The sequence below is a fragment of the Chelonoidis abingdonii genome, chromosome 4 (genome assembly GCF_003597395.2).
Source record: "Chelonoidis abingdonii isolate Lonesome George chromosome 4, CheloAbing_2.0, whole genome shotgun sequence".
In the NCBI taxonomy this organism is placed as follows: Eukaryota; Metazoa; Chordata; order Testudines; family Testudinidae; genus Chelonoidis; species Chelonoidis abingdonii.
In genome coordinates, this window is record NC_133772.1 from 110,106,157 (window position 1) to 110,128,357 (window position 22,201).

At 51.5% G+C, this 22,201-nt stretch overlaps 1 protein-coding gene across 4 annotated transcripts in view; it reads right to left on the minus strand.

The window, feature by feature from the left end:
* Nucleotides 1–22,201, minus strand: part of LTBP2 (latent transforming growth factor beta binding protein 2) — a 122,716-nt gene that overhangs the window by 31,816 nt on the left and 68,699 nt on the right. For all 4 annotated transcript variants that reach the window (XM_032802065.2, XM_032802067.2, XM_032802066.2 and 1 more), the window contains exons 9-17: nucleotides 16,053–16,127; nucleotides 8,091–8,213; nucleotides 6,986–7,150; nucleotides 5,662–5,856; nucleotides 4,944–4,963; nucleotides 3,462–3,501; nucleotides 2,685–2,774; nucleotides 968–1,093; nucleotides 91–219 (exon numbers count right to left, since the gene is read on the minus strand). In XM_032802065.2, coding sequence (XP_032657956.1) covers nucleotides 91–219; nucleotides 968–1,093; nucleotides 2,685–2,774; nucleotides 3,462–3,501; nucleotides 4,944–4,963; nucleotides 5,662–5,856; nucleotides 6,986–7,150; nucleotides 8,091–8,213; nucleotides 16,053–16,127 — 963 coding nt within the window. The remainder of the gene's footprint in view (nucleotides 1–90; nucleotides 220–967; nucleotides 1,094–2,684; nucleotides 2,775–3,461; nucleotides 3,502–4,943; nucleotides 4,964–5,661; nucleotides 5,857–6,985; nucleotides 7,151–8,090; nucleotides 8,214–16,052; nucleotides 16,128–22,201) is intronic.

Genomic DNA, 22,201 nt, shown 5'->3' on the forward strand with positions numbered 1-22,201 from the left:
AGGAAACATGTAGCTGAGGGAGGTTACAGGAACCTTGCAGGCAAGGCCCCTCTGGGGCTGTGAGCATGTGCCGGCTGGAGCATCACTTACCCTGACAGGTCTGTGTACCCTGGGAGGCAAGGAGGGTGTACCCTGGGTAGCAGAGGCAGGAGTAGGAGCCCACACTGTTGATGCAATGACCCTTCCCAGCGCAGGGATCTCTTATACACTCATCATCATCTGGGTCCAGAGCAGAGAAACAGGGTCACCCGGACAATACCATTAGCCCTCCCATTTCCTACAGACAATGCTGGAGATGGGATGAGCAAGGGCCTTAGGGGACCCACCTCCCACACTCAGCATTTCCCTCCCCAGGGAGCCTGCTTGATGACACATGAGGGGCCTGCAGGGATGGGACAAGCCCTTGTTTGTCTGCCATCCACCACTGAAGGGCAGCATTGTCACACATGGAGGGAGAGGGATGCTTCTGCCCTTCAAACTTCCCCTGGCTACTAAAACTGCGGAAGCAGGACAGAGAGGATGATCCCAGGCCACAGGGTTGTTCTGCTGAGGAAGGCAGCGGGGCTGGTGCCCTGCAAGGGGCCAGGCTTTGTGCTCAGGAGCAGGGGCAGCTCCAGACACCAGTGTACCAAGCACGTGCTTGGGGCGGCAAGCTGTGGGGGGCAGCGTGCCAGTTGGCATGAGGGCAGGAGTCAGGAGGCCTTCAGCAGCGTTTCTGCGGGAGATCCGCTGGTCCCGCAGCTTCGGCGGCAATTCGGCAGAAGGTGTCGAAGACGCGGGACTGTCAGATCACCTGCAGAAAAGCCGCCGAATCCTGCCAAGGACTGCCTGACTGCCGTGCTTGGGGCGGCAAAAAACATAGAGCCGCCCCTGCTCAGGAGCCAGCCTCTCGCCACATGCCCCAGGATTTCTGATAGCCGTTGTCTCCCTAGTGTCCCCTTTAGAAACATCAGAGCTAGTGACATACCAATGCATCGAGGGAGGCCAGGATGCAGGCGATAGCCAGGGGCACATATGCAGCTGTATCTGCCGGGCAGGTTCACACAAGTGCCTGGGCCACATGGATCAGGTACAGAGGCGCATCTATCGATTTCTGAGAGAGACAGACAGGTGAAGTCACACGCCCTTGCTCCCCAGTACCCCAGCATATAGCACAGCACAGGGATTTCCCTATTCCTCAGTCCACCGCCCAGTTACTAGCACCACCCCCATTTCACAGACAGAATGGGAGACAGCTCTGAGGCCCCTGCACCTCAGACAGCTGGCAGAGCTGGGCCTCAGCAGCCTCCAGCCATGATGACAGGGATGGACCCCCAGTGCCCAAGAATAGAGAGGGAGCACTAATGGCCAGCACCTGTGGGTTGACCTGAGTCAGTGCGCCTAGTGGGGTAGACGTCTCCCTATCGTCTCTACTTGTGCCTAGCTGGGTTGAGCGAGAGCAGGAGGCTGGAACACCTTGGCCCCAGCCCCTGCACTGAAAAGCAGGGAAAGCCCATAGAGAGCAGGGAAAGCCCATAGAGAGCTTGGAGGAAAACAGCAAACCAGCTCTATCTGGCCTGGGCAGGCAAGTGGCTCCCCAGGAGCCAGTGCAGTCCTGGAACCAGCCACTGGGAGCAGGGAGACAGGGAAGGCATAGTCACAGGGGCTTTAGTGCCAGCTCAGTGTGGGCCATTCACATGCTGCTTCCCTTCCTGCTGCCTCCAGCCTGGTCTCACTAATCCCAGGGCAGCCAGAGTAAGCAGCTCAGCAGTAGTGAATGCAGGAAGGGCATGGAGAGGCCAGCAGAGACCCGCACACGCCCCAACAGTGAAACAATCCCATCACCAAACCAACACACACAAACAAAAGGCTATTGTGGGAGGCGCATTCCACAGCAAGGTGCCTATGCCAGGGTTTCTTCTGAGGGTGCTTTTGGCCCCGAGCAGGGGCAGCGCTCCCAGACACTTAGACAACCCTAGAATAACAGAGCTGCTATTATTCATGCAGTAAACAAACCTCCCCTGGGAGCCACACGCTTCCTGCTCCACCACAATTTCCAGATGACTCAACTCTGACTACAGCAGGCATTGGGCCAAAGCCACCAGCAAGATCCTGCTAGTCCCTTTCCTTGGGAGTCACTGCCACCCCCTCTGTGATTTCACTTCCCCAGGCAGCCCTTCCCTCTCCCTTCTGCCCAGAGACCCCGTTGTTCACAGTGCAGCGATCCAGCTAGCCCCACGTATTCTGCGGACTGCCTCCATCCCTGTAGCCCTGGGCAGGCACAGCAGACACAGTGCACACCAGGAGGAACTGTATGTCAGGGAAATGACATTGACCTATGCTAAACACATGAATCAAAGAGAGGGCTCTCTTGGGTGACAGGTCTCCGCGCCTGGCTGGGCAGCAATGAAGGGCTGTGCTTATTCATAGCATGAATCCTAAGCTTCCCTTCCATGTGATCCAGACAAGGCTGTGCGTTATACAAATTACACAGTGAAGGGCACTGAAAGCCAAAGCATCTGCTCTTGTATCCACTGGGATCTGCCTGGATCCTTCAGCACGCACCCAGTTCTGGTGGGATCCGCCGGGGTTGGGCATACCAGGGATCCTTGTGTGGGGAGGGCTCTATGTTTTGACTGGGTCACATTTCTCTTTAGGGCCAGCCAGGTGAGGCAGGTAAACCCCATTTAGAGCTGCTGACAAACCTGTGATCTGTGCTGCAGCAGTGCTCTCCCCTGCAGCCTCTGGGCCTGGCTGGGAGGGAGGGCGAGGGAATGTCTCCTCCACTACATCCCCTGCAGACGAGAGAGATGTGAGCACCAGCCTGGGATCACAGTCGGACACAGGAGCAAGTGTCAGCCTAAACCCTGCCCATGACCTCCCAACCTCTACGTCCCAGCACCTCACAACACCAAGGGATTGGCTGCAAAACAGCAGGCGTGGGTGCCAAGCCCCAGCTCGGAGCCCAGCATCTAGGTTGCTGCAAATGTTATACTACATGACATCATGAGACCAGCTGTCACGTGATCCAGCCTCACTTGTGTTACGGCAGAGAAATTTCACAGCCAGCAAGCTTGCCACTGTATGTTGGGGGTGCAGACCTCTGCAACCTGACACCCCGCTCCCCACCCTGTAGTGCCCATTACAGAGCCCAGCATGCAGAGACCATGAACGTGGGCAGACAATAACAGAGCCCCAACCCCAGGCTGGAGGAACTGCTCTTCCAATACATGAAATGGGGTGTGGCCTTCCCTGCCCTGCATCTCAGGGGCTGCCCTGTTCCTGCAGTGCCTGCGGATTCTGTACAGCAGAGCCCATTTGGAGCCACACAGAAGGAGAGTAAGAGGTGCCTATGAAATAAAGCTGCCTTTTCCCGGCCCTAAGTTTATCAGCATAGCCTGAAGCTGCCAGCTGGGCCAACCCTGTCTCCTTTCTCTTCTCTATTTGCAGCTTATTGACAAGCCAATTGGGCATTTACGCACCTGGGTGTGGGGCAGGTTCTTGGGTGGCATCAGCAGTGCCCTGTGGGTGAGAAACACAAACACAAAGTTTGGCTCTGCCTAGACTGCCCAGGGATGTATTTAGCCAAGGGGTGAGAGAGAGGTGAGCTTCCTCTTGCCTCATCCTGGCTGCTGGTTCAAACTAAGGGTACTGTAATGGCAGGTGAGGCTGATAGTATGTGGAATGGCTGGAGCCTCAGTGTGCTGGACCCTATACAAAGCATTATGCCTACTCAGGCGCCTTTCAGATTTCTGCATTCAGTTCCCTCCAAGTCTCCTTCGCAGGCCAGATGCATAGCTACAAACCTTAGGGCCAGATATCTGCATTACCTAGTGCCCTGATGGGAGCCTGGCCAGTCTTGTGAGGAGCTCCAGAACCTGCACTGCGCAGCCAATCCTTTGGCAGACATTTTACCAGGGACGATCTCCAGAGTGCCAGTGTGGTTTCTCTTGGTTTTTCTGGAGGACCTCTGGGAAGTTATGGGGATGCCTACTGTGAGCTCTGAATCCTCAACTCAAGGGGCAAGAGTACTGACTCTTTGGCAAAAGACTCTCTTATTCAGGATGTTAATTAGTCATTGGCATTAACCACGCATGAACACAAACCAAAGCAGTTTCCTATAGCCTGGCCGAAGTCCTTCCCCCTCAATAGCTCGGCTTTCACTCTTTTGGACAGTCATCATTTCACTAATTCTCCAGTCAGAGACTCTTTCCAGCCCGATTAGAGAGGAAGGATGACTGGGAGCAGTGGGCTAGCTCATGACTGGGGGGACCTGAGTTCAAGGCCCAGCACTGCCCCAGATGCATGACCTCGGCCGTGTCACTTCATCTCTCCATTGGTGAAGAACCAGTATAATGGGACTAATAGCTGTTCTTTATCCCCCCTGTGGTGTTGTGAGGCTGAATACATTAAAGATTGTGAGGTGCTCAGATGCTATGGCAATGCAAGCCATAGGAGCACACTGGGGAGACAGACTGGACGTGAACATCTGCTATCAAACTGAAACAAACCAACCAAACCATCTCAAAGAAGCCAACACAGCAAAGTCCCAAGCCCCATTTTTCCCTTCACAGATTACTTTAAGCTTTATTCCTAAATGTTTAGGGCACAAGGAGGCAAACCCCAAAATCCTATCATGGGGTGGGGGGCACCATTCTCTCCCAACCCTCAACAATGGGGTGTCAGTTGCTCCCAAGCCCAAAGCATCAGCTGGGGCTTCAATGTTGCAGCTGATCTGCAGTAAGTGAAAATACCTGGCTGTCCAGGTGTTTTCTAAACTCCTCTAGCACCTCAGCAAACCCATCACTTTCTTGATCAGTAGCTACTTCCCCTCATTACTCCAGCTCCAACACATTCGGTGTTTCCCTCTGGTTACTTTTTTAAATGATCTCTTTCCCACTAGTGAAGTTCATCACAAACATATCCCCACCCCATCATCTGCCAGCAGCATGGGCTTGACTCACCTCACTATCTGGAGAATGACCTAGAAAATTAAACAACACATGGTGAATTCCAAAACAAGAAACATCAGCACCCCACATACCCTCAGAGAGCTCAGGCTGCACTAACCTCACTTGCTTCCCTGACGCTGGTTAGGAGCCCCCCCATTTCTCCCAGCACAAGATAGGAACTTGTCCTTCCAAACCAAGCATGCTGAGTTGCCTCAGTCCTGGCTCCTCTCCAGCATCGTCAGGGAACTCACATTCTAACAGACCCTGGTTCCAGTGACAACTGCCACTCCCCTCTCTGGATTTGTATTCCCAGCCTGAGTGCACTGGGACAACCATCCAGGGATACTCGTGCCAGGATTCACACTGAGCCCCGCTCAGCAGGGCACATCTGAATCACACTACAGCTTCCAAGCGTGGAGGCATTTTGGCCATCTGGCAGCAGCAGCACCTGTTAGCACAGGAGAATCTGAGGCTGGAACTCAAAGGTTGCCCATGTCTCAAGGCCCAGGAGGGCCAGGGAGCTCTGAAAAGGCCATGACCTATGCCACTGGGATACAGGGGCAAGAGAGACTTGCATGGCTCTGGAGCTGACCCGAGACAAGTTCAGCTGGAACCACAGTCCCTGGGATAGGCTCAGCCTGAGGGTGAAAGAGGGAATTCATCCATACTAATGTTGCATCACATCCCAATCTACCTTCCGCTGCTGAGGTTCCAGCACGGGCGAGCGTACCTGTGACTCCACCACTCAGGGCTTCCTGCAGCTGCAATCTTTTTCCTGCCTGTGTGGGCGTTCGGTCGCTGCTCTCCCCCTGCTCCTCTGAACTGAATGGCAGCTCTTCTGCCTCTGCCTTTCTCATGGACAGACGGATATCGGAGCTGGAGTAGGTGTAGCCATGTCCCGCTGGGCAAATCTCCTTAAAGGCTTCTGCAAGGGAGACACAGGCCAAGGTTGACATGTGGGGGAAAGGGGTAGAAACCAGTTGCGAGCACATGAGGCTGTCCTTCTGGCAAGATCCAGAGGAGGAACTGAAGATGCTGTCTTCTGCTACACAGGTGAGAATGGCCAGGTGTGCGTTTGTGTGTGTACACACCTTCCATCCATCAGCCTATCCGAGTTAAAATATTGGTTTGTCCCATAGTTAGAACATGTTTGAGCCACTGTATGCTAGAGCATGGTGTGAAGGGTGGATGTTCCCAGCAGAGAGAATCTGTTCCAAGAGCTGGGTGTGCTCGTAACGGACACTGGTTAGCATTCACAGCTACTGGAGACTGAATCTCTCTGCTGGCTCAGAGCTGCCAGGGGAAGCACTGAGGAAACACTCCCCCACCTTTGAAGACAGCTATCACTTCATCAACAGGATAGAGCCATATAATAGGCAGAGGGGACTGCATGTGGCACTGGGGACCTTCTAGTACTTTGGTCCTTTGATGCACATGTCCAAAGATGCCTTCTACCCAGTCCAGGGGTGAGTGTAGGAATTCCCAGCCCTGTGGGGTTCTGTGTTTGTCTCTCTAGTACTTAACACACCAGTAAAAGCCAAACCCATCCTTGCTTGGTGTGTTGGGGCACTTGAAGGCTGACACTTCAGGAGAGGATAAAACTTTAACCTTAGGGGAGGCAGAGTGAGATGAAAGGGACTGTCAGGCTAACCCAGGCATGGGGAAGGCTGTGGTCTCCCTCTGGGGCGCTCCTGCATATTGGCTGCCTGGCAAGGAACTTCCCCACCTCCAAGCTCAGATGCACTCAATCATGCTGCAGACCCTCCCGGTTTGGAATCTGCTCTGCTCCACTCCAGCCTCCAGAGCAGCAGGCCGCTCTCAGCTAGTGCACTCTGCCTCCCAGCAAGCAACCACACAGACCACAGCCTCCAGGCTGGCCTGTCCCCTCGCACTCAGTCCCCCATAGACTGTTCACTCCCACTTCCCAACACGTCAGCACGTGGCAAGGAGCCTGCGTTGGTTCTGGGCCGAGGAGTCAGGAGAAGGTGTAAGGTGAAGGCCAGGCTCCAGGCTTAGAACACTGTGCACAGCTGGGCAGCGAGCACAGCTCTCACCTGACCCGAGCATAGGACACTTCTCACAATTCCTCCCCCATCCTTTGCCAACACGGCTGCAGCAGCAGATCTGTTTGGTGATGCTCTGGGCGAGTGGTAGGGCACAGATGCCTTCTGCTGCTGAGCGATAGCACAGCCCCTGCTCCATGGACACCGCCTTATCCGCTGAAACACAAGCCCAGGGTTAGTGTTGGAGGCCAGCCCGCCACTTCTGCTGGGCACAAAGTGTCAAGGAAAAGTGCTTCCTGTCATCGCCTTCAAGGTTCTTCCCAGTTCTGCCTCTCTGTCACCAGCCCCATCGCATCCCTCCTCTGCTGCAATACAGCCACCATCTGCCCACTGGTGTGCTTCTGCCTCATGGTCTCCACGTTGTCCCTACAAGTTGGCACCCCCGCTCACACCACGTGGCCTTTGCCACTGGCTGATGAGGACTTTGGTGAAGAGCTGCAGGCCCCTCTCCCAGAAGCTGCGGTTTCCATAGTATCTCTCTCCCCAGCCTACACCTGCTTGGGCATTCAGCCCTAGGACCTCAGTGGAGTGGACAGATCTAACAGAAGTGGCATGGAAGAGATGGGCTTCTATTTTGACTCCAGATACTCCAGTGCAGGTGCTCTCAACCCCCTTCCCCACACCTGCACCCCGGGGAGAGGTCACTGCTTTCACAGCAGTCTCTGCAGAAGCTGGATGCAGGCTCTCTATCTCTTGCATGCTCTGCCATAGCACTACCATCATGTCGACTCAGTTATGCACTCAAGAACCCGATGTGAACAAGGGAGGGAAGTGAGAATCCCGTGGGAGCTGAGCCCCACGTCCCTGTATGAGGAGAGCGCTGGGACACATTGGTACACATCCATGCACACACATCATGCAAGGGCATGAGTGCACGCACACAGGATCTCACACCGCCCACCCACACACACTCTCAGGGCATAGGGACACACTGGCACACACAGGGGCACACTGACACGTGATATCTTGTTTCCATCTGGCTCATGATCTCCTGGTTCCTGCTCACAGTTCCGAGGAAACTTTGGGGGATATCACTGGGGACCCTGCATAGCTGCTTCGAGGTAACCATGCAGGGCTTGGTCTCCAGAGCACTTACAGACACAGCGACTGCGGGATGGGTCCAGCATGGTCCCAGGTTTGCAGGTGCAGAGGAAACTGCCGCGCGTGTTCACACATTCGGCATCTTTACACAGGCCAAGCATCAGGCACTCGTTGATATCTACAGGGTGGGAGCAGAGAACAGAATCATCCACAGTGCCCTGGGCCTGCCCATTAACTTGAGTCAGCAACAGCAACCCATGGCAGAGGGAACTGCAGCAGGAAAGGGAAGGGACTGCAATTCAACAGGGCAGGGACCTGTAATGTCCCCTATTGCTATGTAGCCAAATCGCCGGTGCTTCCTTCCCATAGTCCGGTTGGTATAAGCGAAGAGAAGGGCGGGGAACAGCAAACTGAACAGCAAATTGACAAATCAAACCATGTCCAACAGCCCCACAGGCAGCACCTCCTCTCTGAGGCTCTTCCCAGCCCCCCACCCCACCCCACGGGCTGATACTGACCGCCATGCATCCAGCAAACAGCAGAAGTCTTTACAGCCCTGCAACACAGCTGGTGTCTCCAGCACTGAACCAGTTGAGAGGTGACAGCAGGAGTCACCAGAGTAAATTCCCATGGGGTTTCCCCACATACAGGCTGGGGAAGGTCTAGTGTGAGGAGCTGCTGGGGGTGGGTTGCACCAGGAGTCCAGAGTGACTGAGATCAGTGTCTGCCTCGAGTGCCCTGGCCGGAGACCTGCTGACTCCCACACTGGTAGAAAATGAGAATTAGCAAAGACCCAGATATCTAGCAGCATGAGAGAGGGGAATCTCTGTCTGTAGCTAGACAGGGGAGGGAATTTTGCAGGTAGCATTTGGCTTCCCATGTTCTCACCTAACATTTCTGTCCCACTGATAATGAGTCCAATGTGCTCAGCCTTCAGGAGCCTCAGACGGAAGGGGTGAGGGCAGGGCACTGTTGTACTACCTGGCCCCCTCCAGAAATTCCTGAGACACTACATCCCCTCCTGGATGCTGTCAGCTGCGACTGTCCCCTCAGTCCGTCGGCACAGGATTCCACTCCAGGCCCAGCAGAATCCTGCAGGGCTCTCTCTCATACTTTCCCATCAACAAGTATTAGGTTTTCAGGGGAGGGGACCCCACGTCAGTGCGAAGCCAGGGCCTGGCAGGGCCCCTCAAGGCACAGACTGTATGGATTGTGCCCTCTGAGATTTCCAATTGTTCGATTTCCAAAACAGTATGAAACAATCTCACTCCGGCCTGGCTCTTTCTACAGTCACAGTCCGGGACAGAGCCTGGGACAGTCAGCTCCAGGCCCTGAGGAGCTTATACCTGCCATTGCTGACACTGATGCCCAGCTAAGTTGTTGGTAGGGGACAGTGGCAGTGTCCTGTATCACAAGGTCACCTGACTCCACAAAGTGCTGCTCTCTCAAGCTGATGCTCTCTCTAGGGGCCTGACCTGGCTGGCAGGGACTTCAGCAGGCCATCTAGTCCCCCTCTCACACTGAGGCAGGGTTAAGTACACATTGTCCCATGGGCCATGTTAACCTGCAAAAGGGGTGTCAAGAGTAAACAGCCAACCCAGAATGTCTCATTAGCCTCACCTCTCTGGTTGCCTGCTGCTGATGCTCCAGATTCATCCAGCTGGGTCCAGTCACCATGAGCTATGCAGATGTGGAAGCTGTACAGCATGCCATGGGTTAGGGAGGAATTTGGGAGCCTGCCTTTGCTAGCTGAGCTCCAGGTGGGTACAATAATGTGCCAGGAGATTCCAGACTTTTCGTAAACCTCCTCCCCTCTGTCCCAGAGTCCTGCCTTGCCGGTCTCCTAGCCAAGTTCATCTGCAGTCTGCTCCCTGCCTCCTGCCCTGGCTACGTCCCCTTTGTTCCTCCCTGAAGCTGCCTTCAGATTCAATTGTCCTTTAGCCAAAATCTCCAAAATAAGCTAATGGAAAGGAATGACTGGGAAAGTTACTGGCCCCCCTTCCTGCTCTATCAGATCAGGCAACTGGTACTGTTAGTCTGGCATCTTACTTGTTCTATTGGGTCAGGCCTTTAAGTCCCTCAAGTCCCATATTGCACCTTTGCTGTACAGCTTTAGCACACTGGTCTCAGCTAGTCCAGTGTTCTGTAGGACACTTGTATTGCAAACTGCTTCACAGGAACCTTTGTGATGACTGTAATCCCACATCTGCTGCGCACGGCCTGTTAGGTTCAGCTGCATAGATGGCTCGAATGATTGCTCTACTCTGGGATCCTCGTGGACACCAGATGTTGCATCTCACAAGGCTATCCTGGCAAAGTCATTTTTAAAGCTCTCAGACTGAGGCTTGGCAGGACTTGACTCATGAGCAAGTCTCCTTCCTTTCAATCAAATGCCCTGCATGGCCAGACTGGGGCACTGTCTGCAAACGATGCATCGTCAGGAATCAAAGAGTGCTGGTGCACACCAAGGACTGGGGGAACCTGCCCTTGCACTGACAGCCCTGCATCAGTCGGAGGAGTGGAAGGCATGTCTTCAGCTTGTCACTGGTGTAGCTGGTTCTGGGGATACACGCGGGAGAGCTAGCAGCTCCTAAGTACAAACCATGGCTCTGCCACTGATGCAGTGTGTGACCTCAAGCAAATTCCCTCTCCCCTCTGGGCCATCCATAAGATACCGATAGGGGGCTGGAAGCTCTGAGGAATGCTGGTTAAGTACTTGTTATCACCACCACCTGTGCGGCAGGACAGACAAGCATTATTTCCTTGCTGTTCCCACAGCTTCTCACAGTTCCCATCCAATAGGGACCTAATAACTGAGTAACCTCCCAGCCGGTCACATGGCTCACAGCAGGCAAGAGAAGATTCCCCTGCTGCAGAGAGTCCTCACTGCAGGCTTCAGACAGACCCAGCATCCTCTTCACTGTGCAGAAGATGCCAGCCGGTGCTTTTCACCCTTCGAGCATGGCACACTGAAGCAGAGCCCAGGATTAGCTCCATTGAGCACTATAGTGAAATGGAATAAACCTAGGTTCCAGCAATGGTACCTGAATGGACCTGTCTGCAGCAGCAGTTTACCTCCCCATCTTTGCCAGGGGTAATAATTTCTAAATGGGAAACTTCCCCAGGTGTCCCTGTTCAGCCATGTTCATGGAGGAGGGGTCATGGGCCAGGGGTGTGGGACATTTTACAGGGGGTAACTGGCAGCTCATGCAGCTTTTGCGACTGGAGATACAAGGCATGGACGTGCCCATCTGGTGCACGCATCTTAATCAGCGCCCTGGATTCTTCATTCCAGTAGAGGATGGAGATGAGGAGTAGCTTTCCCAGGGCTAGATACCACAGTGGCACAGTCAAATCCCTGGAGAAAATCCTACAGATCACAAACCACCCTGGCTAGATAGGTGGAGGTGCCAAACTGAGCCCTCTCACTGGTGAATACCTCACCACAGCAGCCTGCAAAGCACAGCAGGCCTTCTTCCAATGGATAGCTAGGGTCCTCAGAATGGAAACCAGAACCACAGAGAGGAACAACCAAGCATGCCAGGGGACAGGAGAAGTCCAACCCAAGGGACATTTCCTACTCCTCTATCCTCATGTGATCAGAAATGACTTTCCCATCCCAGTATGATGGAAAACTTGTGCATAATGCCAGGCACCTGGCCCACTGTGCCCATCCTCCCTCTGCCACTCCTGTCCCTCTGCTGGTGAAAGAGATGGCAGGGATAGAGCCATGCTATGTAGCACCCTGTTACTGAGTCAGGAACAGAGATTCGTGATATGTAGAACCAGAGGCCCAGACTCCAAGCAAGCTGGAGATCTCTGTCCAGGGCAGATGCTTGATGCAGTGGGGACCAAACCCCAAACATGGTGCAAACCCCATCCAGGGCAGAGACTTAGTGTATCTATCCCTTACAAAGGCTACAGGGCTCATCTCTGTCATACGACAGCAGCACTCATCTAACTTGTCATCCTGAGGCACTAAATGGATCTGACTTGTCTGGAGTCTGAATGAGCAAAGGGATTATAGTAACAAGCAGCACAAGTTACATATTCACAAATGATCTGGAAAAAGGGCTAAACAGTGAGATGGCAAAATTTGCAGATAGAAAATTACTCAAGATAGTTAAGGCTAAAGCAGACTGCGAAGAGCTACAAAAGGATCTCAGAAAACTGTGTGACTGGGCAACAAAATGGCAGATGAAATTCAGTGTTGATAAATGCAAAGTAATGCACGCTGAAAAACATAACCCCAATTATACAGGTAAAATGATGGGGTCTAAATTAGCTGTTACCACTCAAGAAAGAGATCATTGTAGACAGTGCTTTGAAAACAGCCACTCAATGTGCAACAGCAGTCAAAAAAGCAAACAGAATGCTGGGAATCATTAAGAAAGGGATAGAAAATAAGACAGAAAATATCATATTGACGCTATATAAAGCCATGATATGACTACATCTTGAATACTGCATGCAGATGTGGTTGTCCCATCTCAAAAAAGATATATTGGAATTGGAAAAGGTTCAGAAAAAGGCAACAAAAATGATTAGAGGTATGGAACAGCTTCCATATGAGGAGAGATTAACAAGTCTGGGACTTTTTCAGTTTGGAAAAGCAATGACTAAGGGGGGATATGACAGAGGTCTATAAAATCTTGACTGGTGTGGACAAAGTTAATAAGTGTTATTTACTCCTTCTCATAACACAAGAACTAGGGGTCACCAAATGAAATTAATAGGCAGCAGATTCAAAACCAACAAAAGGAAGTATTTCTTCACACAACGCACAGTCAGCCTGTGGAATTCCTTGCCAGAGGATGTTGTGAAGGCCAAGATTATAACATGGTTTTTAAAAGAACTAGAAAAATTCACGGAGGATAGGTCCATCAATGGCTAGTAGCCAGGATGGGCAGGGATGGTGTCCCTTGCCTCTGTTTGCCAGAGGCTGGGAATGGGCAACAGGGGATGGATCACTGGATGATTACCTGTTCTGTTCATTCCCTCTGGGGCACCTGGCATTGGCCACTGTCAGCAGCCAGGGTACTGGGCGAGATGGACCTTTGGTCTGACTCACTATGGCTGTTCTTATGTTCTTACTGGCAGTCGGGACTGAGCTTTGTGCATCTAATTTAAACCAGAGGGCTAGATTCCATCCCCTGCTCCAGCCCCCTCGTGTTTCTGTCAGTGCAGTAAAGCTGCCCAAAGTGGGCAGCTGAGGACTCCCACCGTATGGGAATCCCCAAGTGACATGGAAGTAGCATTGCCAGCTGTACACTACCCATCCTTGCCCACCCCCAGTCAGGGGTGTGGCTGGACCCATGACACAGTGCCTTGAGGGAACGGGAGCCCACAAACCCAGAATCACGAGCAGCCCAGCCATTTCTTCCATTCTGCACACAGCTGGTTCTTATGCCTGTTGGTGCGTCTCAGTAATAACCTCAGGTGCACAGGGAAAGGGGAGCACATAGTACAAAGGCCATAGTGAGTCTACCGAGGGGCCAATATGGTCAGTGACTGAAGAGGAAACCAGACCCGAGTTGGAGATGCTGTGTTCCATGACTCATGCATGTCACTAGGATGACCAGATGTCCCAATACTAGGGGCTTTGTCTTAGACAGGACCCTATTACCCCACACACATACAATTTTTCACCTGTGCTGTCTGGTCACCCTACATGTCACACACATTATCCTGAAGCAAGGTCCTGGGTTTGGCACTGACACCTTCACCAGACTGCTTGGGGTTTCCAGGTCCTAGTGATTACATGTTGCCCAGTCCCCCTGTGCATTTCCAGTTAGCAGCCGCAGGACGCAGCCCAGCTCAGGGAGGGATCCCCATCTTCGGGAGGGATCCCCATCTTCTTTCCCTACCCAGCACCAGACACCAGTTTCCATGATAATCTCTGCCCTGTGCTTAGCAGCTGAGTGACACTGTCCCTGTTGCTGACTGGCTGGGTGCTTGGAGCATCAGGAGGTGGCCTCTCCAGTACCTGTGCTGTTCTCATTAACAGAAGTGGAGCTGAGGCCCCTGGGTTGTCATTAATCAGTGGCAATCAGCAAATCCACTGGAGATGCTGCGGCTCCCAGCTATTAGCTCTGGAGGATTTGTGCTGCACAGCCAAACTCATTTCCAGAGGGACAGCATTTCCTGGGATCAGCTGGATTGCTGGAGTTCAAACCAGTTGGTGCTTGAACTTCCAGCCACTCTCCATCTGGCCTCTGTAACAGTGCTGATGCTGCAAGGCTGTTCTCTGGTATTTAGTAAGCAGAGGCAAGGAGGCATCCTTGCAAAAGGAGCCAAGCAGTTTGCTTCTCTGCGGTGGGGGCACAGGAGTAACTCATGCTGGCCTCCTGGCCAGCCATACAGAGCAGTGGCAGGAGGGCTCCCTGAGGCCCCCTCAACTCCTGCTTGGGCCCTGCTGCTATCTCTCATCGATGCTTTAATAAAGCCCAAAGCTCAGTAGATCTCTCAGCCTGTTGACTCCCTCTCAGCCAGGCTCCATCCTATAAACAAAGGCCTGGAGAACATCCAGCAGCTCTCATTCATCATCCCACTTCCTCTTCCATCTCTGCTGGGAAGGCCCCCATGTCACCCATGAGATCCTTCTTCAAGGTTCTATTAGCAAAATTGCTCTCTTTGCCTTTGAATTCAGATCCTGAATTAGCACTGGGCTCCCAGACACACGTCCCACGGCCACAGCAAGGACATGAGAATGTAAGTGTATAACACCTCAAGGCACCAAGGCATCTGCAGGACAGTGCGTCTCCTGCCAGGCTCAGAAAGGTCCCTGGGGAGGCAGAGCACTCATGGCCACATCTCTCTCTCTCCCAACACATCCCCATGCTAGGAGCCACACAGGGGGTCAGCACAGAGCCCTGACACTAGCCCTACATTGATTGTCACAGGGAATCAAGGCCACTGTTCTGGTGATCATTCTCCTCTAGGACAACGTGAAGAAGCTCTCAGGTGACTCATTACTTAACTCAGTGAGATGGAAAGTCCCTGCTAGAGGAGACACGTCACTGGACTGCATGCCATGAGCTTGCCCGGGCAGGCCCAGACAGCATCCTCTAAGGGACACCTCATGGTTTATCAGGAATCATGACAATGTGACCAAGAAATTCCAGCTCCCAATCACTGCATGGAAAACACGGACTGTACAGCTGGAAAAATGTCAGATATTCCCCAATGAGGAACAGGGGAAAAGCCACCCTCCTCAGATGAGCAGATGAATGGGACAGACACAGGCATCCCCCCGCCCCCATCCCCAGCCCTGTGTGGGGCAGAGTGGACTCCTGGGGTGATTGGCCCACACATAGACACCCTCAAAGTGGGGCAGAGGAAACTCCAGGGTGAATGGCCCACATAAGATACTCCTTGATGGGAGCAGAGAGGACCCCTGGGTTGAATGGCCCAGACACAGCACCCCCCGATCTGGGGCAGAGGACACTCTGGGGTTGAAAGGTGCATAGACAGGCCCCACCCTGGAGCAAGGCAGACTCTGAGGAGCCTGGCACAGTATAAAGTTTATGTACTTAGTGCAGACAGATTTTCAAGCCAACTCAGTTTCACCATTCCTCTCGAAAAACCCAAACAAACTCTCCTCCCCCTCACCCCACAAAAAATCACTAGTAACTTGCATTTAAAGTTGCTTCAGGCTACAGGAAAAATACAGATCACTTGTTTTTAACACCGCTAACTACATGCTGAACTTAGAGATGCACATCACTAGTGCATGCACATGCTGGGAGAATCTTGTGGGTCAGAGATAAGGCTGTTATCTGGGGAATTTGATTGGTATTGCTCTAAAACAGCCTGAGGTGTCAGGGACATGCAATTTTTCTATACAGTTAGTGGAATGTAGCAAGTTACTTTCACACTTTAAGGCTCAGGGTTCTTTAACTGTAACATTCCCAGTAGGCCGGTCCCAGGGCTGGAAGTGAACCCATTTTACACACAGGAATGACTATTCTCAGACTCCTTATCAGGAAGAGTAAAGGGATCAAAGTGGCATCCTTACCTTGACAGTGGCTCCGATTCAGCCTCTTGTAGCCCTGGGGACACTCCACCTGTCTGTTTTCAATCACTGGATGAGCTAGGGGGACAAACAATTTGGAAGCTTAGGGACCAGGGCTAAACTCCACAATCCCATCTTCTCTTTCTCTCTCCTTGACTCCAGTCTCTCCTTTACGCTCACCAGCCCGTGAGCTTCGTGTACTCCTGACCCTGCCTTTTCTTCTTCTGCCAGCTCCTCTGTCAATAAGTCCCCTGTCACTACCTCCACAACACTAGCTATGGGCACCAGGAACTCAGCTCACACGTGCTGCTGAATTGCTCAGCGGTGGTCCCACAGTGCAGCAGGAGACACTCCTGACACACCTCAGAGCCCCCTCTTCCACACCCTCTGCTACTCCACTGGCTTTCTCTCCATCCCTGCACTCAGTCTCTCTGCTGCTGGCATGAGAGCCTTCTCCTCTGCAGCCGCTGCCATCTGGAACTGCCTCCTGCACCATCAACTCCACCCTTTTTCAAATCTCCCTTTCAGATGTTTCTATCCCTTGCTTACTACTTTATTTTTCCCTCCCTCACCATTACTGGCTTTGCAACCAGCTGTTTCAATTTATTCACTATACGATGGACTGGATCCTGCCAGCACTCTGAGCATGTACAGCCAATGACTTCAAAAGCAGTTCTGCAAGTGAAGGGCCTATAGAATGGTGGCCAGATGCCCTTATTTTCTGTCATTGATAGTATAGTGCTTGACGTTAAATCTATAAAGCAGTTTAGGCTACACAGTCTATATTAAAGGCACCTGCAGCTCACGGTGATCAATGCATCAGAAATACATCACACAGAACAGGACAGATTTTCAAGAGACCTCATGGTTGGACTGCCCACTGCCTAGCACCCACAATTAGGGTCAGATTTTCATAAGAGCTCAGCTCTCATTTAGATGCCTAAAAAAGGACATTTTTCAGAACTTCTCAGCACCTCCTATTGTAAGATTTGTGGTTAGATTTCCCAAAGAATTCAATACCCAACATACAGGGCTCTTTTAAAGATCTGGTGACTTATTTTTGGCCTAAATGGATACTGCACACTTCCGAAAGCTTTGCCCAAAGAATTCATAAAACATACCACACAGGATCAAGTTGGGTTGTACCACACTAACCCACCACAGCCGGCCTCCTGGGACAGGATGGAGAATGGAAATGGCCCAGGAGTAGCTGTTTCAGAGACCCAACTTCACCATGTAGCGTTTCCAAGTGTTAGTTGATCCCTTCAGAGGTTTGTCCTCTAACTGCCAGCCATGCTGAGTGATTAAACAATTCACTTTTAACACCTGCAGGCCATGGGCAGGGTTAGGAGTAAGGCTGAATGTGACAAAAGCCATGGCTTTGAAGGGGGTTTCACAAACAGCCCACAGGTAACATTTTCAAAAGTGCCCAAGTGGCTTAGGAGCCCAACTCCCATTGACTTTCAATGAAACATGGGTTCCTCAATGCAAACTGCCTTTTGAAAATGGGACTTAGGTGCTTTTGAAAATATTTCCCTGGTCTACGTCACCCCAGATGGTCTGCTGAGAATCCAGCAGAAACCTGCTGAGAAGTTCCTCCTGGAACTTTCCCAAACCAGGCGCTACGTGCAGCATGCTGGAGTCTGGATGGATTTTTACACAGTTTTAAATTATTAAGAAATATTATCAGAAGGGTTTAAACAAGTTTGATTGTAAAATAAAGGGCAGTCAGTTGACATTTCTCATACTGTCCCCACGACAAACAGCTTTAACAGTAATTCACATGCTCTGGGCCATGCCTTTCCTTTTCAAAAGAAATCCTAACATAAAGACATTGCCCTTTTCTTACCACAACCAACCAGCCTTAGTTCTGACCTACGCCCCCAGTGTGACATGAGTTTTGGGTGGTCTGAAGCAGCCCCTACCTACCTCCATGGTGTCCGGGTACCCTCTGTGACCTTGGTCTCAGCCTATCTGGCTATCCTCCAGACTTCTATCAATTGGTTTCCAAACCCAAGCAACTGTAAGGGTACCTGGATGCATATTGGCTCCAACTCGCAGGCATGTGCTGGTGCTTTGAAATCCCCTTTGTGGGGAGCATGAAGGGTAGTTTGATGCTGAGTCCCAAAGGGAAGAGCCCAATCTCTTCACACGGTTACCTCTCTGGAGCAGTGTCGTCACCCACAAACAAACATCCCCATCAACATCTTTTCCCTGAAGCAGGACCTGCTTATTACTAATGTCACATGCAAGGCTCTAACTCCTGCTGCTCCCCTAACATCTTCAGAGAGGCACAGGATCCTGCATGAAGAGTCGAACATGCCAGGTTCATCCAGAGGGGGCATAAACCAGAGCTATGAACCTGGGCCTGTTGACAACACCTCCCAGTAAAATATGTCAACAATGTCACTCATGTTGGGCAACCATAGGTGAGTGAAATCTACAAGTTAGAGATTAAACTGGCTAAGAAAATTAACAGAGTGCATACAACTCAATGATCATTCTCCCATCATGCCACTGGAGGTCAGGGTCAGCAGAAGAAAGGCCCCTACACACTGGGAAGCCTTGTCATCTACTGGGTAGAGCAGTGGGGACTGGGCATCAGGAGTCCACTTGTGTTCCCAGCTGTGTCCCTGACTCACTGTGTAACCTTGCAAACCTTACTCTCCCCCTCTGATTCAGTTTCTGATTCTAGTGTCTTCCCTGGACCTTGCAGAGTAAGAAATGTAAAGAGAGGCATGACATAGACCATGCCAGAAATTAGTGAGGGACTCAGAACAGTCAGACTCAGGAGACATGCAGAGAACCCACTTCACTCCTAGGAGCATTCATGCAGCAGGCTCAGCCCTATATGTGCCATCTCCTGCAGAGTTGGTCTCTATACAAAGCTAACCTTTTAATGTATAGGAGCAGTAGATGTGCTTGTGCACCCAGTGTGAATTTCATACAGCACGATGAGGGATTACTCCATCCGTCCTGGACACAAACAGGCTGGCCAACCTCCTACTGACAAACAAATGTTTTTTTCCTTGTGAAATAAGTTACTATTGGATCTCAAAGGTCTCAAGTGCGGGTGTGTAAGCTACAGTCCCACCATCATTCACCCCCAATGAATCATACCTTGGAGCCAGTGATTCATCATGTAAGTATACGGCCTAAGTGGAAACAGGAGGGTGGACAGGCCATCAGGCCTAGGGTTCCCCACACATTTCTATTCTCATGCATATGCCTCTTGCTCCTTATCGGGAAATTTATCTTGAAAACAGCCTCAGTGCCCCCAAGCAAATGGGTAGCACAGTTAACAGGCAGCTCCTAGATACAACAACTCCTCTAGTTAAGGAACCTGCAACTCAGACCTGAGAATGTGCCCCCAAACTGCCTGCGCTACAAGTCTGAAGATTCTCAGGGCAGAAAAATGGCAAAGAGCATCCAGACCAGGCAGAGAGTACCTAGATGATGGCCTGGCTGGGCAGATGAATTGCCACATTTTCCAGTTGGTTGCGTCTGCCATTGACAAGTGCCAGCAAAGCAGCACAGTTACAACACCTGCAATCAGTCATCTCTCCACCTCTGTGATGTCTTGGGTCCCCTGCTTGGACTGTCCAGTTGCACGTGACAAAGGAAATGGAAGGAATGACACAGGCCCCAATGAGATGCTGAAATAACAGCTGAGGGGACATTTATTACCTTTTCCCCCTTTTTACAAGGAGCTCTCTGCTCTGGCTGCACATGATTTCCTGACTCACTGACTCTCACTACACAGAATTTTAAATAGTGTCTTAAAATAGTTTTGTGGGTTTAAAAATGGTCCATAACTTACATAATTAAATTTCTCAAACTTTTTATAGGCGAGTACAATCCAGCCAATAAATTCCAAAGAGGCCCAACTCAGGCACCGTGTTTTGGAGTGAATGAAAGTGAACTTCAGGGAGTGGGAGGAGCTGGGGAGGGAGCCAGGCTGGGGTGGGAAGTGGTTAAAGGGGCACTTTGTCCTGGAAAGAGATTTTTGTGGGGTGACGAATTTTTTCCCCACATTTTGTGGAATATATGTTTTGGAACAAAGTGTGTGCGTAACAACTAAGTAACCATATGACTGTATCCTGACGACCCTCATCCGCCCAGCCTCCTATTCCCCCATCTAGCACTTGTAGCTCTTCCTTGTAGTATCAGGTCTGCAAGTTCTTTGTGGCAGGGAACGTGTCTGTCTATAGGGCCTGGGAGGCACCTAGCACATTGTGGATGCCAAGAATAAATAAGGGACAAATCTGAGACAACCTACAAGGCAGTGGACTGTGAAAATGGCCATAATAGGGCCCTATCATGGGTAAAAAAAAACAGCACAACAGCAAGTGTTATTCAGGGCTTGGGCAGAAGATCATCCTGGGCCCTACCTAACACTCTCTGAGTTAATGGTCAGACTGTAGACAAACAGATTAATTTTGCAAAGTAACCCAAGTTCATTGAAAGAGCAACTGTAGTGTAACATGAGTAGATCTCTCTGTGCCAAGGGGAACCAAGACACGATGTCTGAAATATTGGGTATGGAGGCTGCTCTCTTTCTGCCAGGATATGGTTGCAAAGCAATGAGACCCTATGGCTGCAGGAGGATGTCAACTAACTGCCAGCTCGGACTTGGTTACACAAGCAGAGGATCTTTTCCTTCCTTGAAATATGAGGTCACCAAACTAGAACCAAGACAAGGAAATCAAAGAAAGGCCAACCTGGAAAGCCAGCAAAGTGAAGGAGAACTGCATCTGAACTTAACCATCCTCTCCTAACCTCCCAGCTCTTGGCAATGGGAGACAGGCCTGGTAAGTTAGTGTTCTGGAATTTAATAGCGGGTAGTGAGTGGAAGAAAATAGATCCGGTACTCAGATTGAACAGAGGCAGTGCTAGGGTCAGCAAAGGCTGCCAGAAGATCCTGGGCTCCTCTGTGTCTGCTTCTTTTCTAGAAGGTTAGAATGAGGTTCAGCCCTAGTCTATGCTTACAGTTTACACTGATGTAGCTATGGTGCTCAGTGCTGTGAAAAATTCACACTTCTGAGCACTGAAGTTAAGCTACCTAGCCCCCCGGTGTAGACAGAACCATTCTTCCTTCAACCTAGTTACCGCTGCACAGGAAGGTGGATTGCCTACACTGACAGAAGAACCCCTTCCATTGATGCAGGAAGCGTCTACATGGCAGTGCTGCAGCTATGCCACTACAGTGCCCGTAGTGTAGACATACTCTTAGACTGGAGACAGAGGCAGCAGCTGAGCAGCACCTGTGGGCAGGGAGATTTCAGGCTTGTTTGAAGGCACTGAAGTCTGGCTCGAGATTAAAATGCTGTGCCTGCCGAGCTTTGCCTCTCTGCCAGTTCTGCAGGCAGCAGGCTCTGTATTTAAGGGCAAGTGCTCTCCAGATGGCTGTGCAACAGGACTCTTCCTAGACAGGACAGAGAATAGCCCTTTCCAAAGAGCCCTTCGCCACCCCACTGTCAACCAGGCTCATGACTCTGAGCAAGCCTAGTCTCTGTCACATCCGCAAATGCAGCTGCATCCCAAGCGAGGCCTGCCTTCCACATGGGCAAAGGGGTACGTGCTTTCTCAATGATCTCATTGGGAGGCCAGGTGCCATTAGCTCACAGCCTGAGACAGAGGGAAGCGAGCATGCTCCACTGACAGCCTTGGATTCCCAGGGCTCACACAGGCGCTTACCTCCTCGGCTGTTAAAATAGTCAAGCTTTTCAGCTGAAAAAGGAAACCAGCGTCAAGAAGATCAGTCACAGGGGATTTTCAGTTCAAGCTGACCTTTAAGCAGCCAGAAAGACTCAAGATGCTATTTTCTCTCATCTGCCACCTAATTACAACCATCTCAGGAGAGGAGAATCTAGCACAGGGCCCCAGCTTTCCCTGCCCCCTCTGCAGTGTGTGGCCCTGGGCTCCTGCCACCTGTACATCAGGTTAGTGATAGAGCTGTTCCCAGCCCAGTGCCAGATACATTATACCACACTGCCCCTGGGGTACTGACACAGCCCATGGGCAATACTGCCCCAGGCAGGATGGAGAAGGTCAGACTGGCAGTGAATCAAAAATGAGCTGGCATTCTTGGCCACGTTCAGGACACAAAGCCACTTAATGCCAGCCCTTCTGGAGACACTGCTCTGGATGGA